This window comes from Dendrobium catenatum, unplaced genomic scaffold (assembly GCF_001605985.2).
Source record: "Dendrobium catenatum unplaced genomic scaffold, ASM160598v2 fragScaff_scaffold_1090, whole genome shotgun sequence".
In the NCBI taxonomy this organism is placed as follows: Eukaryota; Viridiplantae; Streptophyta; class Magnoliopsida; order Asparagales; family Orchidaceae; genus Dendrobium; species Dendrobium catenatum.
In genome coordinates, this window is record NW_021319552.1 from 1,512,968 (window position 1) to 1,528,830 (window position 15,863).

A 15,863-nucleotide genomic window follows, 5' to 3' on the forward strand; every position below is an offset into this window, starting at 1 on the left:
TGGGTCCTCTGCAATTGTCAGGCCTTCAGTAAGCACGTCGGTTACTTGATAGGTCTTGGGCAGAACGTTCGTGGTCCTGAACGTCTCGGGCTTGAAACTGGTGGTGAAGGCGAACCTCCTGGCAGGTGGTTCCGGCAAGGCTCCGAACCGTTGGTCTCCGGCAAGGCTCGGCGGTGATCCTGCGAGGGCCTTCCGCGAGGCTCGGCGGTGGGTCCGGCGAGGCTCGGGTCGGTTCGGCGAGGCTCGGCGGTGGTTCCGGCGAGGCCGTGGTGGTCCCGGCGAGGCTCGCTCGTGGTCCGGCGAGGTTCACGGCGGTGGTTCGGGACGAGCTTAATTCCTTCTCTTCCTCTTTACTTAGCTTGAGTCACCCTCTCTGTTGAAGAATGAGGGCTCTATATTATTAATTTTCTGGAGTTGCATTGTTGCCCGTAAATAGATTGAGATCTTAAAGGGCGAATAGGAGTGGTTCGAATGGACGGCCCGATAGTGAACACCTTAGATCGTACACCGTTCAATTGAACATATTGGGAGACTAATGATGTTGGAATGTCGCGTCTGTGGCTCGTGGATTCGTCTCGTCGAGCCACCTTTCATTCGAGTATAAGCTCGTCAAAATCGGAGACCGTTTTGGTAACTTAAATTGTGGAGTTTGAACCTGTCCAACAGCGCTCCGGAGTGGACTCCTCGTTACTAGTTGTAATCTGATCGCCCTTGGAGGCGATTCAGCCCTTTGTAACCGGCTCAAATTCTAGGTGGATTCATTTAAACTGGGCCAGGCCCCGTGGTTTTTCCCCCTTTTTAGGGGTTTTCCACATAAAAAACTCTGTTCTCTTATGAATGCTACACCCTCTCACTTATCTGATTGTGTGCTGGATCTTCGTACAATGCTAAGACATTAAACTATATTTCTCTACCGCCGCGAATACTCCAGGACGCAACAATAACATAAATCAGTAATTATTAATCTAATGATAAAAAATTTGCACTGAACTAGAAAATCTTATACCCTATTTGCAACCCAAAAAACATCAACGTCCTTTGCATCATTGAGTTTGCTCTCACTTCATCACAACTCTCTCTCTTTCGCTATTCTCTCTCATCCTTTCGCTTCTCCAAGGAAACCTAATCCTTTAATGCTTGATAGACAATACTTCTCAAAGAAATTTAAGAACATCTCTAAGGGCATCTCCAATCGAAACTCTCATTTTTCACTGTAAAATGCAGTAAAATTAAAAAGTGTTGTGATTCATCTCCAGTGGAACGTCATTTTGCCCCCCAAATCATCGTTGTTTCTTTCGCGCCTTTCTCAGATAAGTTCGGTAGAGGAAAGAAATGGCGCAAGTGAACAGTGCGATGCAAATATTGGCGTCGCACTGTTCATCAGCGACTGAATGCCGGCAAAAATTGAGTTCGGTTGCGACGTTTGAGGCTCTCCATTCACGCCATTCACCTGTTTGCTGAACGACTGGAGAAGCTCTAAGCCAACTGAATACCAACGTATGCAGCATGTTATTTGCTGCATTCGAGCTCCAAATTTTACGTCAAAATTCGGTAGGCGAACAGTGCGACACCAATATTGACGTCAGACAGTTCACTTACCCCAAAAAATAGCACAACAGAGGAGAGATATTGTTACCTTCGTAGGAAGCGCATGAAAGAAATAAAAAATAATTCAATTAAGATGAATCACGACATTTTAAAATTTTAATGTATTTTAGGGTGGAAAATGTATATTGCAACCCAAAAATACATCAACGCCCTTCTTTGCCTCATTCCAATCAAGTTAAACTAAATTAATATCTTCCTAATACCTCAGAAGGTCTAGGGATTGATTTTCAACTTATCTATTTCGACGTTGCTGTTCGACTTCTTTGCTTCGCGTGAGGTAGGGCTTTGCACGAGTAGCTTTTTCCGCTTCCTTCGTCGCTGTTCGACTTCGCTCCTTCGTCGAGGTTCCCTTCCTGTCGGATCGGAATTCGCAACATTTTGATCGGAAGCAACGAAGGGAGCTCGCTAGCTGTGAAAGTAACTATCTCTCTCCCTTTCGCATTCTTCTCTGACCAAATCCCGTAAAGCGTTCGACTTTCAGGATTTACTAAATCCTGGATTTACAGTGCAAAGGGAGACGGAGGATTTGTTCCGCCGTGAGATTTAGCGGGATCAAATCCCGTTTGGCAGGATTTGACTTAAATCCTGTTGGCAAACAGTCTCTAATTCGCCAGCAGGCCAATGGCTCCCTCTCGCCGCCACGATAGGGAGTCCGATGAAGATCGCCCGACCAGAAATCATCGAGGTGATGTTGATCGTGACCGTAGAAGGAGGAAATCTCCAATTCCTTCGTCTAGTTTTTCGAAGAGAGATGAAGACAGGCGAAATCGGGGGCGCCGTGAAAAGGACAATGGCAGGGGATCAGCAAAGTCTCGCACGCACCAGGCTTACAGGCACAGTAGCTCTGACGAGGATTCTGATTTGAGAGGTCGGCTTGAGGAGAAATCCAAGGATGTAAGGAGTCACTACAGTGTCCAGAGATCGGAAAGCCCCGAACCTTGGCTGGATAGGGTTGGGAAAATGAAAGAGGAAAAGGAGGAGAAGAAACCTCAGCAGCCAGTGCAGCAGATGGCGGATGCAGTGGCTATGAAAACTGGCGGGATATACATCCCACCTCACCGGATGGCTCAGATGATGAGGGATGTGCAAGATAAGAGCAGCGAAGCCTACCAGCGTCTAAGCTGGGATGCCCTGAGGAAGAGTATTAATGGTCTTGTGAACAAGGTGAATGCTACAAACATCAAAAACATCATCCCTGAACTCTTTTCCGAGAACCTCATCAGGGGAAGAGGGCTTTTTTGTCGGTCTTGCATGAAATCTCAGATGGCATCCCCTGGTTTCACTGATGTTTTTGCTGCTTTGGTTGCGGTTGTGAACACCAAGTTTCCTGAAGTTGGTAAGCTCCTCCTGAAGAGGATTCTCTTGCAGTTCAAGAGGTCTTTTGCAAGGAATGACAAGGTTTTGTGCTTGCTACTTCAACTTTTCCATCATATTAGTGCTGATGAGAAGTGACTTGATGTACAAATGTTATGAACTGCTCTTCTTGACAGCCTCAATTGCTTGCTGCAACTAAATTCATAGCACATCTTGTAAATCAGCAAGTGGCACATGAAGTCATTGCTTTGGAGCTTCTTACAGTGTTATTGGTAAATCCCACGGATGACAGTGTTGAGGTAGCGTCTCTTTCTAATATGCTTATTTTTTGCTTTAGTTTTGCAGTTTGCTAAATGCTAATGTTTTAAATTTAATACATAGGTTGCTGTTGGATTTGTCAAAGAATGTGGAGCATTGCTTCAGGACCTTGTTCCGCTTGGTCTCCACGGTGAGTGATTTATGCTTGGTCTACTGTACAATTATCGGTAAAAAATATTGTTCAAGCTTTAAATTCCATGTATTGTTACTTAATTTAACCTCTTGTAGTTGATGTTGCTATCTTTTACCTCACCATCATACTTGGCCAAATTATTTATTTATAATACTTTGAGGCATTTGCTTATTACTTAGGCTTCATTTGGGACGACTTTTTCGTTGCTTCTTAAAGCAGCTTTCTAGTATAAAATTTTTAATTTTCGTACTAAAAAGCTGCTTTAAGAAGCAACAAAAAAGCCGCCCCGAACAAAGCCGTAATTAATGCCTTTTCATTTTTATGCACTCACCTTTCACTGATACCGTTCTCCGACTTCTCACTGATACAGCTCTCACCTACTACTGATATAGTGTCTTGAAACCCTCTTGCTATCCTGCTCTCTATTTTTTGGAGTAATGAGTACATAGGATTATCGAATACAGATACAACTATGTGGTTAATTTTTTTTAAGCTTTATAAATTTACTGAATTTGAGTGGGAATTATTGAGTGCTACATCAGGATAGATCCAATTGTTAAGAGGAACTGAGAGAAATGGTTCTATATGACATGCCAGGCCAAGTAATTGCATTACTGTTTGTTAGTCAGTTATGTCCATCCTATTATTTTTTTAAAAAATATTTTTCCTGGCTTAATCTGTTGTGGCATGTTCAATAAGAACAATTTCAAAAACTAAAATAATGAACTTGGTAATCAGATATATGGTATTTGCCAGTTGAAGTAGTGAATTCTATTTCAATTATTATTTTGAGGCTAAGAAAATCGCCATCAGAAATTTTGCCTTTGGTTTGCTTGATATTAAACGTTAAAGGATTTCTATTTCTGATATTAATTTGACAAATTTATTCTTTAATATCTTTGTTTCCATGTTGAATATTTTCTTCCTTATTAAATTTTTTGTCTTCTCATGTCACACTAAGCTTACTATTGTTTCCTTGTACGCTATGTCCATGCTATTGTTTATATAGTTGATCATTTTACTTGATATATATATGCTTTGGGAATGATGTCATACTTAGCCGAATATAATGGCATTTTTTTTTTTCATACCCGTCTTTACTTTAGATGCTAGTTGCTACACCTTCTCTCTAATATGGTAATCTCACAGTCACTCCTTTCTAATTTCACTAAACATATATCTGAATAGTCTCATTTCTCTATATTTGAAGGTGTTTTTGAGAGATTCCGTGGCATACTTCACGAAGGAGAAATAGATAAACGAGTACAATTTTTGATAGAAGGCCTTTTTGCCATACGAAAGGCTAAGTTTCAGGTGTCCAATCACGCTTTATAGACATTGAATTGCGATATGCATGCATTTAAATATCTATTTACCTAGAGTAATTTTGTATGGATTTTTTTATCATATCTACAGGGTTTTCCTGCTATTCGTTCTGAACTAGATCTAGTGGAGCAAGAGGATCAGTTTACACATGAGATGTCATTTGAGGATGAGATAGATCCAGAGATGAACCTAGGTTTTTTTCCTATGCATTTACAGTTTATTTATCATTAATATTGTAACCTTTGTGAATCTAATGATGTTTTTTATTTCTAGATGTTTTCAAGAAGAGTCTACAATTTCTTGAAGATGAGAAAGCTTATGATGATCTCAAGAAAAGTATTCTTGGGGAGGAAGAATCTTCTGATAATGAAGCAGGATCGGAAGAGGGCTCAGATGTTGAGGATGACGAAGAATCTGAAGAAGAGGATGATGAACAAATGAAGATAAAGGACGAGACTGAAACCAACCTGATCAATTTACGGAGAACTATTTACCTCACAATCATGTCAAGTGTTGATTTTGAGGAGGCGGGTCATAAATTATTGAAAATAAAACTTGAGCCTGGTCAAGAGGTATGATCACTTTCTACTTTATATTAGGTTATAATGTTATTATGTTACTCATGCTGTGCACTACTAGCCTGTGGGTTGATTAATGTTTTTTAATGTCTAATGATTTTCTAACAATTAATGCATGATGGTTTTGATTTTGTTGGCTCTATTGAATATCAAAAAACATATGAGAGCGTACTTGACTGGTTGAGCTTGAAAGACTTTAATTTTATTAAAAAAATAAAATTCTTTAGTTGAGCCAAGCTTAAAGTTAGATTAGATCGCTAGTTTCCTTGATATTGGTATCGAAGTTTAAGATAATTTAGAAATATTTTATAGATTATTATGGAGATTTGGTAGTGGAGGGAGGAGATGCACAATGTTATTTTGGAAAATAGATGAGCTTTTAAAGAGTGGCTAAACTCAAATGCTATTAAAGCTAATTATGATCATAAAAAAACTGAAAAGTCTGACAAAGATGATAATAAGCAATGAACAAATTATAACTTTTTGATAATTTCTAATATGCTTGATATTAAGGAAGCTGAAAAAGGAGAGTATAAAATAACTATGGAAAGAAGTGAGAGATAGGAACTTGATCAAATTAGTTGCATTCCTAGTGATGATACTATGATCTTAGTTAAAAAGGAAGACATCAAGAAATATACAATGCTACTTTGAAAAATATTAAATGGGTGTTTTTAAGAAATAAATTATTTTTGAAGATTATTACGAGCAATATTTTTAGATATATTATAAGATTTAACCACAAAAATGAAGCGGAGTTAGTTGTAAGGAACTTTCATTAAGATTATATTTAGATTAATACTATCATGATAAAAAAAAAGAATTCTACACTAATATAAAGATATTTCAGATTAATATTGCTTGTGATTAATTTTATCATCCACAAATCCCCTTGTCTTGATACTCAATAAAACGGAGTGGCATAAAAGAAAAATCGTTGGCTTCTGGTATTCTCCAAGACTCTTCTCTTCCATAATCATGTGCCAAAAATATATTGAAGAGAAGCATTCCTAATTGTCGCATGCCTAATCAATAGAATGCCCTCAAAAGTGATGAATTTTAAAATATCTATAAATTACATCCCTAAGATCTTCTACACAAACAACTTTATCTCAAAAATTCTTCTATAAATCTGTGTACATTGCTTATGTCTGCATCGCTTATGTCTGCATCCACAAACAACGCAAGGGTAAACTTGATCCTAGATTTGTCAAATGTGTCTTTATTTGGTATTGTTCTACTCAAAGAGTATAAATGTTATTATACCACCACTAAAAAATATAAGAATATTTTTTTTTTTCAATCAAGCTCATCTTCAAGGCCCTTAACTGGAAGATAAGTTTGATGAAATATCTATCTTTCATCTTGACATTCCTACAACACAAACTCAAAAAATTCAAACATTGTGCCCCTTAAAGTCTATATAAAGTAGGAATAATAAGCCTAGTAAAAATCTCTAGCAAGTTCAAGGCTCAGAACCACATTTAAGTAATAATAATCACCTTCAATATATATCTTCTATGTATCCTATCTCCCAGCACTCATCTCTTTTAAAAATTTTCTTTCAAATATCTACTCTAAGTCTATTACAATACCTCTAATTCAATTTGAGATAGTTGAAAACAAAAATTGAAAGGATCTCATAAGAGAAGAGATTAGTGCTCTGGGAAATAAATCACATTTGGGATATCTTTGAGCTAACAAAAAGAAAGTAAAATATAAGATGCAAATGGAATTTTTTTTAGGTAAAATATAAAGTAGATGAAAGTTTGGAATGATATAAAAGAGAGACTGGTAGCCAAAGGATATACTCACTTCTTTGAAATTGACTACCGGAAAATTTTTGTTTATGTTGTGAAAATGAATAAAATACGTATCTTATTTCTCCTACGTCTAATCATGGATAATCAAGATTTAGGGGAAAAACTAATATAACAAATGTTTGGGATTTTTCATAATGTTTACTAGGATTTCTCGAAGACAAAGTTCATTTTAACTATTCTCTGAAAAATGTATATTTGATCTATATACGGGCAAATTTTATTAGTGATCCATGATTTTATTATTATAATTCTCGACAATAGTTACCTTCTTTTTCTAACTTTTCTAACTTTTTCTAGCCTGTCTTGTGAATCTTATCTATTTGTTCCTTGTTGCAAATCTGTGTGGTGGTGAATTTAGTTTAACAAATACCTTTGAATATGGTTAAGTTTATATTGAGCCTGCCCATATGGATTGTGGAAGGGATTATAGATTAATACACCATATTAAGAAAACATGTGTTTTTTTGGAATTCACAGAAGATTAAATATGTTAAATAGCACTCGCCAAAATGTAACAAAAGGTTGTATCGCTCTCCCTAAAGGTCTAATTTCCTTTCTCCTTGGAAGTTCTAGCAACCGGTCTAATTTCCTTTCTCCTTGGAAGTTCTAGCAACCACCCGGTGGATAAGTTTATAGGATTCGGTCTCGCAGTCTGCCTATTTTCTGGTTTTCACAACTTGAATTGAGTTATATGTATAAATATATAGTGCCTGCCCTGAGTAATATACCTGCTTGGTGACCTTTTTTTGTTTTGTGTAAGGGATGCTGAAGCCTACAAGAAACAGCTCTAGTTAGCTTTGAGATTGTTCTGGTGGTAGCTGTTGCAGCTTCCACTATTTTTCCCTATATTTTCAAAAGATATTAGTCTTTTTTATCTTTATGTGCTGATAGATTGAATTTGAGCTTTCATTAGCTGCAAGTCTTTTTTATGCTATTTCTAATGCTATGAACAGTCCATACTTGTTTTGATCTGTCAGTCTTATGATCAACTATGGGCTATTCTATCCGATCTTGAGCCAAGCTAGATCAATCTGTAGACTGGCTTGATCTATTTAAAAGTCTAGATTGTCTTGCACATTTACTAGAACTCAATCAAAAAATAGATTGATTTAGATCAATTTTTTATCTTTTAATAAAATTGTTAGCGTAACCTACAAACAAGCATATATTCATACCCTAAAAACAAGCACCCATAGCTAGATACCTCATGCCGGTTTTATTCAAATAAAATCTTGCTTTTTAAAATTTGGATTTGAGCCAACCCCAATTTGTTGGTTTGGCTTGTTAATTGTGATTCGAGCTAGATTTAAGTAAAAAAATTGGTCTGAATTTTGACCTAATCTCATGTTGGCTTGGTTTACATAAGATCTTTCTTTTTTGTCTATGAGATGAGGCTTAAGCCTTGAGGTGTTTTGAGGCATAAACCTTAGAATAAAAAATTTGTGCTAAGAGGGAAGTATTATACTAACATCAAAATATGAAGTAAGAACTAACATATTAACATCCTAATCTATTAGCATATCAGGAAGTAACATATTAGCATTCTAACATTACAACAACAACAACAACAACATCAAGCCTTTATCGCACTACGTGGGGTCGGCTACATGAATCCTTTTTCTCAATTGTGTCCTATTAAAAGTCAAATTCTCATTTAAATCTAATAAAGAAAGGTCATTCCTAATATTTTCTAACCAAGTCTTTTTAGGTCTACCCCTACCTTTCTTAACACAAGTCAAATCTAATACCTCTACTCTCCTAACCGGGTCATCGGAAGGCCGCCTTTTTATGTGAAAATTTTTTAAAGGATTCATGTCATTATTGTTCGACAAGTTTTACGCTGGCTGTCGACTACTTAACGCAACCCTCCACTTTTCTCATCCAGGACTTGGGACCTGGCAACGACAGTGTTAATATTAGTATTCTAACATTGTAAGAACTAATTTTTTTTGCAAATATTAAGAAACATATTAACATCTTGACGACAAATCATGAAGTAAGAAGTGTCATACAAACATTACAACAACAACAACAACATCAAGCCTTTGTCCCACTACGTGGGGTCGGCTACATGAATCCTTCTTCGCCATTGTGTCCGGTTAAAAGTCAAATTCTCATTTAAATCTAATAAAGAAAGATCATTTCTAATATTTTCTAACCAAGTCTTTTTAGGTCTACCTCTACCTTTCTTAACATAACTACATAAGTCAAATCTAATACCTCAACTTTCCTAACCGGGTCATCGGGAGGCCTTCGTTTAATGTGACCAAACCATCTAAGGCGACTCTCTCTAATCTTATCTTCCACTGGAGCTACTCCAACCTTTTCACGTATATGCTCATTTCGTATCATATCTCTAAGGGTCAAGCCACTTATCCACCTAAGCATCCTCATCTCTGCAATACTTAACTTAGTATTATGCTTCTCTTTTAATGGCCAACATTCGGCACCATAAAGCATTGCAGGTCTCACCACCATCTTATAGAATTTTCCTTTAAGTTTAAGCCCGATTAGTCTCTATCCTAGTCATACAAACATTAAAGCAAGATAAAATATCAAAGTAAGAATTAAAAACATAACAATTCAAATTAATTTTGACACAATTAGTCTCTATCCTAGTCTTACTATCCAACTTCAATGTAAGAATATAACAAGCCACCAATATTGGAATTCTAAAATAAAAACTTCCTAGCACTCTCATCACTCTGTTGGTGTTCGTTATAATCATTAATATAACGAATTGCTTTCTTTCCGACCTCATCCTCAATTATGTCAATGTTCTCTCGATCTTCAATCTCAATCATTCTTCATCATCTTTTATCAATAATAATTAATTAGAATATTAATTGAAGTTTAAAACAATGTTGATTACAATGTTAATTACCTATATTTTTATACATAACTTTTACTTATTTCTTGTTGGCCTGTGGTAGACCTATTGGTTTTGCTTTTTTTCCCTATTGAAGAAACCCACATTGAGATTTTCTTGTTGCAAATCAGATGGTGTAACTTTATTATCATCATCTAAAAATCATTCATCTAATGGCACATCATTATAAAGTAAGAGATCTCCGTCATCCTTTAAGGCCTTCTTCTTCAAATGTCTTTTCTTTAATCTCTTGTTGTGCATGATTATGCCAAGGAGTTCATTACTAAGATAGGCAGACGATCTCTCCTTTTAGCATGAACTTGATTGTATATACTTCAATTTCTCTTGCAATTAGATGAGAAACATTTGAGCCCAATATTTAACAACAATTTGTTGTAGCTCTAGAATGCCAACATCAAATTGAATTTACCATTGAACTAGATTTGAAAAAAAAAAAACAATTAAAATTGGGAGATTGTTTCCTATTTCAATCAAGAAATGCAAAAAAATTATTTACGAAATGTTTTACAACTTTATCTTTGGCTTGTTGAGTTCAAAGAATCCTTTTTTATTTTTAAATGCTACAAGTTGTAGATCAACCTTCACCATCTCACTTAAGTAAACTATCAACCTATCTATATTGTGGCAAACTTAACTTGATCTCAGGATTTTTCAATTTATTCTTGCATATATGTGGCATACAAATGATGATGAAGCTGAAGCTTCCAATTCTCATCAATTATTTTCACAAATTTCCTCTTCCTTAGTTATGTGTGATGAACTACTTAATCTCGTCCATTGCATTATATTGAAGCCTATAGCTAGCTTTTTCTCCGCATCAACCATCCTTAAAAGTTGAATAAATGACTTTGTTGTTGTTACTGCATAACACATAACCAAAACTTTTCATTCAAAACAATCTTCATGACTTTTTTTCATTAGTTTTTTTTGCCTAAGCACAATTACACCATTGTGTTGAAGTGAACATAGCCTCTAATGGCTATCTTGCTTCCAACATATTTCATAGAGTCAAGTAGATTATTGTACATCGAGTTGTAACAGGCCATAGGAGTTCCTTTTTATAGAATTTTCTCCTCAAAGTTAAAATCCATGAATGATTGTAGATAATGTTGTTGATCTTCTTTTCCTTGCTTAAGGCATTATTGTGCTTAGTTAAGTCAACAAATTTCTCAAGAATTAAAGCTATGCAGTGTGTCGCACATAATGTTCAATACATGTATTTTCTCTTATCCATCAACTCATTTTTAGTATCCCTATAAGCACTAGCATTGTTTGTAACAACTTGTACCATTAAATACTCTCCAATATCCTCATTGCCTCTATCAAGAGGTCCAAAAATATACTCTAATTCTTTTTCTTGAACTAATGCTTCGATAGACTTTCGAAAAATAGTGTTGTAGGGATTATTAATCAATATTTTATTATTGATATTTGACAAATCATTAGACATGATCGGCACTCCAGTTTGATTTCAAGTTCTCCTAATCCTAATGACCTTTTTAGTTCTATTAAGTTCCTCTTTAGTCCGTAACTTCTGAGGTTAGATATAAATGATGGCTCTAGGCCGTGACCATAGGAACCTATAGAACTTTTTTTTTTTTTGAAATATGAAGGGGGAGGTTTCAAATTAAATGTAATGACATTTTTTTAAAGAATCTTCCAATATCCATACACGCTAGCACACCTGCAAGTCTATCTAGCATTTTCAAGAGGTATCCTATGGTTTATCCTTGCGTCATTATCTTTGTTATCCTCCATATTTATCATATATTAATCCATGGGTCATCTTGCACCTCTACTTGACATTATTGGAAAGAAGATGAGGAATTTTCGCTATTAGCCTCACACCAATAATAAGATCCAACATCGAATTTTTTATCATACTGCCAATGTGTTAAATGCTTTGTCACCGTTGCCTTGTTCATATGTACAAGGATCTTCTTTTTCAAATCCTATAACATCTGGGCACATGATGCAACATTCTTATAAGAGCCGTAGATGTGCTCTTTCATTCTTATAACACTTTGTTTTACAAACTTTTTGTAATAATTGCATTTTAGAAAACATATGTTTTGTCATTCCCTTAAATGTCAACTTGCACAGTATGCTTCCATGTGTGTTTCTTTTGTCTCGTTATACTTTTATTCTTAGTTTCGTACCCCTTACCATTTTAAAAAAGCCCAAAAGTTTTTACTTTAAAAAATGTTGGACCAAGCAAATTATCACCAAAGAAGAAATCCTAAATAAACAAAGCAAAAGTTTTAGGTTTAGGATAAAAAGATAATAGTTAACAACAAGAAGATGAGATATGGTGGAGGAAGAGGAGATGCATCACTTATTGAGGGAGGATGTTTGACAAGGAGGACATGATGATGATGACTAGGAAGGAGGCGATCAACAACAATGAGGCAGTCGGTAGAGACGTGAGAGGCGAGATGAGTTCATACTTAGAGAACAAGAGCGAGATGGGGTGCAGGTTTGCGTGAGGGTTGAGGTGTGAGGTAGAAATAATAAATGGTCTTTTAATTGGGAGTAATATTTTTTTTTTCAATATTATTTATTAAAAAAAACACACCCAACCTTAAATAATATGTAGTGCATGCCTCACATGAAAGTCCATGAGGTGCATGACGCAAAGTAAAATTGCCCAAAGAATGTTGAGGCATATATCAAATTGCGCAATTTAAATTATGATTCATGCCATCCTGGTTTGTTAATTAGGTTCATTGATCATGATCCGAGATTTATTCAACTCAAAAGTTGATTTGATTTTTGAGGGATATAAGGACATTCTATGTTTGAGGTAGATTCATAGTTTTGCTTATTTGAAGTTGCATTCTTTTTTGCTTTTATTAGATTTGGACAAAAAAAATGATGTTATTTACCCCTTGATTTTTTAAAATTTGGGCAAAAAATAGTCAAAAGTTTCTTGACCTTCTTGTTTGAAGAACCTTTATAAAAAGAAGAGTAATCGGTTCTTCTTCTACAAGATAGTAGTCCAATAAAAGTAGATGAAGCGACATATATGATATCTACTATTACCAATGATGCTTTGATTGTTCTTTGCACAACATTTTATTTTTCCAATGATCTTGTTGTCTTTCTTCATAAGAAAATCTGGCCGAGTAATTTCTTTGTCGCCAGAATAATTTGTCCTAGCCAAATTTATTGAGATCTTCATAGTCTTGCTATATTAATTGTTGTCTCGGATTAATAATCTTCTTTAAAAAGTGTGGAGCTATGTTGACAGTAGAATGTTTATACAGGATATGCAAACTCACAAGTAATTTTAAATGTTTTTTTTTTTTTTTTTTTGTGAGTGGGGATTACATAACTTCTAAAACACATTAATTGATGCTTATGCCAATTCTTTGAACTTTTGAATCCATATATTTGTGTGTGTCACAATCAAACTATCGGAAATTTGTGTCACAATCAAACTATCAGAATTTGGACGAAAGTGTAAAAAATTAGGTTGGCGTTTTGTTGTAAATTTTGATATTTGGGTGACAATTTGAAAAATAAAGGTTGGATGGTGTTAGTCTTGTAAATAGCTAAGATTTAAATGTTATGCATGTAATTGCTCTTTTATCATTATAGCTTATAAGTTTGTTGCCTTTGACTCTTATTTATGAAATTTTTTTGGAGCTGTCTTTTGTTTAATTGGGATAAGTACAGATACAATATATTCTTGCAGATGGAACTGTGCATAATGTTGTTGGAATGCTGCAGTCAGGAGAGAACCTATCTGCGGTATTATGGTCTTTTGGGGCAAAGATTTTGTATGATCAACAAAGTTCACCAGGAGAACTTTGAAAAATGCTTTGTACAGCAATATTCCATGATACATCGTCTTGAGACAAATAAACTACGAAATGTTGCAAAATTTTTTGCTCATTTGCTTGGCACTGATGCACTGCCTTGGCATGTTCTGGCATACATCCGCTTAACAGAGGAAGATACAACTTCATCTTCCCGAATTTTCATAAAAATTCTTTTCCAGGTATTTTCATGAACGTTTCTCTACAATTATGTTGCACGGATACACCTATTTATGAAGGCGTGTTGTATCCAATACATTGATATACGAATTCGCCTCCAATACGACAATACGTGTCGGATACGGCAAAAACTAAAATGCTATTTAATTTCAAAAGGACACGTGTATCCGATACGCGTGTCCCCGTTGAAAAACAAAAAAATTCGAAAAAAAGACCCGTTGTATTTACTTCCGCGGCTGTGAGCGAGGTTCTCTCGTTTCCGAGATGGATTTGAGTCTCTTGATGATATGGGAATATTAGAAATTGCTAATCTTTCACTTGATGAGCCTGAATTAGAAGCTATGATATGTATTGAAGATGATAAAGAAGTTCAAAGACAAACCACTAAAGAAGCTAATCATATCATTCCTTCTATTGAATAGTTGAAACTTCATGTGCTAGACAATTTATATTTATGTTTTTGTTATTGTATTAGACATTTAATATTTACTTTTATTTTGATATTATAAGCTACATGGCTACAAATGATGTTACTTTCTTTCTTTTTTTTTGTAATTTCAAATATTATGCTTTGATTGCTTTCTTATTTTTAATGTATGATTTATAAATTATAATGCCGTGTCCGTGCCGTACCTGTATCATGTATTTTTAAGAATTGACTTGTCCCGTATCCATATCGTGTCATATCCGTGTCGCCGTATTCGTATCGGTGCAACATAGCTACAATTATGTCCAATATACAATGCCGTTGAGTTGACTACTTTTCATTTTTCCAATTTTTAGGAACTTTCAGAGCATCTTGGCATACGCCTGCTCAATGAACGGCTTAATGAGCCAACAATGCAGGATTCATTTGAATCAATTTTTCCAAAGGATAATCCAAAAAACACAAGATTCTCAATAAACTTCTTCACTTCCATTGGTCTTGGTGGCATCACAGAGAACTTACGAGAGTACTTGAAGAATATGCCAAGACTTATCATGCAGCAACAAAAGCCTGTTTCAGATTCTTCAGGTGATGAATCTGGTAGTTCCGGCAGCTCAAGCAGCGACGGTTCCTCCTCCAATTCTGGTTCCGATTCAGAGCCCGAGTCTGAATCGATTTCTGATGATAGCAGGCATCGCAAGAAGTCGAGAAAGCGATGATGAACTATTCGAGACGAATGAGGCTACCACAGCTTTCCCATCATGTAATTATTACTTCAACCAGATTTATCTTTTTAATCATTTCCCTTGCTATGCTGCTTATGTTAGTCACTTGACTAGATTTTCATGTTATCAGGTTTTATTATTGCTTCTGCATGTCTCAATAATTTTGTAGATGCTTCAGTGTGATTGTTAGTTTTAGCCCATCATTTTGTTTCTTTTTGTCCCTCAACAACTACAAGCCTTTTTTTCTACTGTGGAGTCAGCTACTGAATCCCTCAAAAAGATTTAAAAAAAAAAGATTATATCAGGATTGTGATTTGTAAAGGAAAATGGTAAAATAAAATCCAAGAGTGCTTAGGTATATGCGTAGGGATTGATTTTCAAGTGTTATTTTTTTTTTTTGTTGATTTAGGCTTCGTTTGGGATGGTTTTTTTACTGCTTTTTGAAGTAGATTTTTAGTACAAAAAATTAAAATTTTTGTACTAAAAATCTCTTTTAAAAATCATTAAGAAAGCCGTCCTAAACGAAGCCTTAGTTACAATGTAATCTCAAGTTATATTAAAGAATGTCATAATCAGATCGAAGGTGGACCTAGCTTTCTCTCAAAAGCCTATGATCATTAATATCTTTACACAAGTTTCCTATGATGTAATGTAGATTTCATTTATATGGCCCAAATTATTTATCAGATTACATAAGTTTGCATAGATATCTCTATTATT

The 15,863-nt window shown here is 35.3% G+C and overlaps 1 protein-coding gene across 2 annotated transcripts; it reads left to right on the plus strand.

Moving 5' to 3' along the window:
• The first annotated feature begins 1,807 nt into the window (after positions 1-1,807).
• On the plus strand, positions 1,808-15,346 carry LOC110111238 (pre-mRNA-splicing factor CWC22 homolog). Of its 2 annotated transcripts, XM_028698487.1 has the most exons (9): positions 1,808-2,025; positions 2,115-3,006; positions 3,099-3,221; positions 3,304-3,370; positions 4,584-4,687; positions 4,790-4,892; positions 4,973-5,271; positions 13,688-13,993; positions 14,775-15,346. In XM_028698487.1, the coding sequence occupies exons 2-9, from the start codon at positions 2,230-2,232 to the stop codon at positions 15,135-15,137; spliced, it is 2,142 nt and encodes a 713-aa protein (XP_028554320.1). In that variant the 5' UTR covers positions 1,808-2,025; positions 2,115-2,229; the 3' UTR covers positions 15,138-15,346. The 2 variants fall into 2 exon arrangements, with proteins under 2 accessions (XP_028554320.1, XP_020698666.1); XM_020843007.2 differs by having other exon boundaries at positions 1,808-3,006.
• Positions 15,347-15,863: the final 517 nt, after the last annotated feature.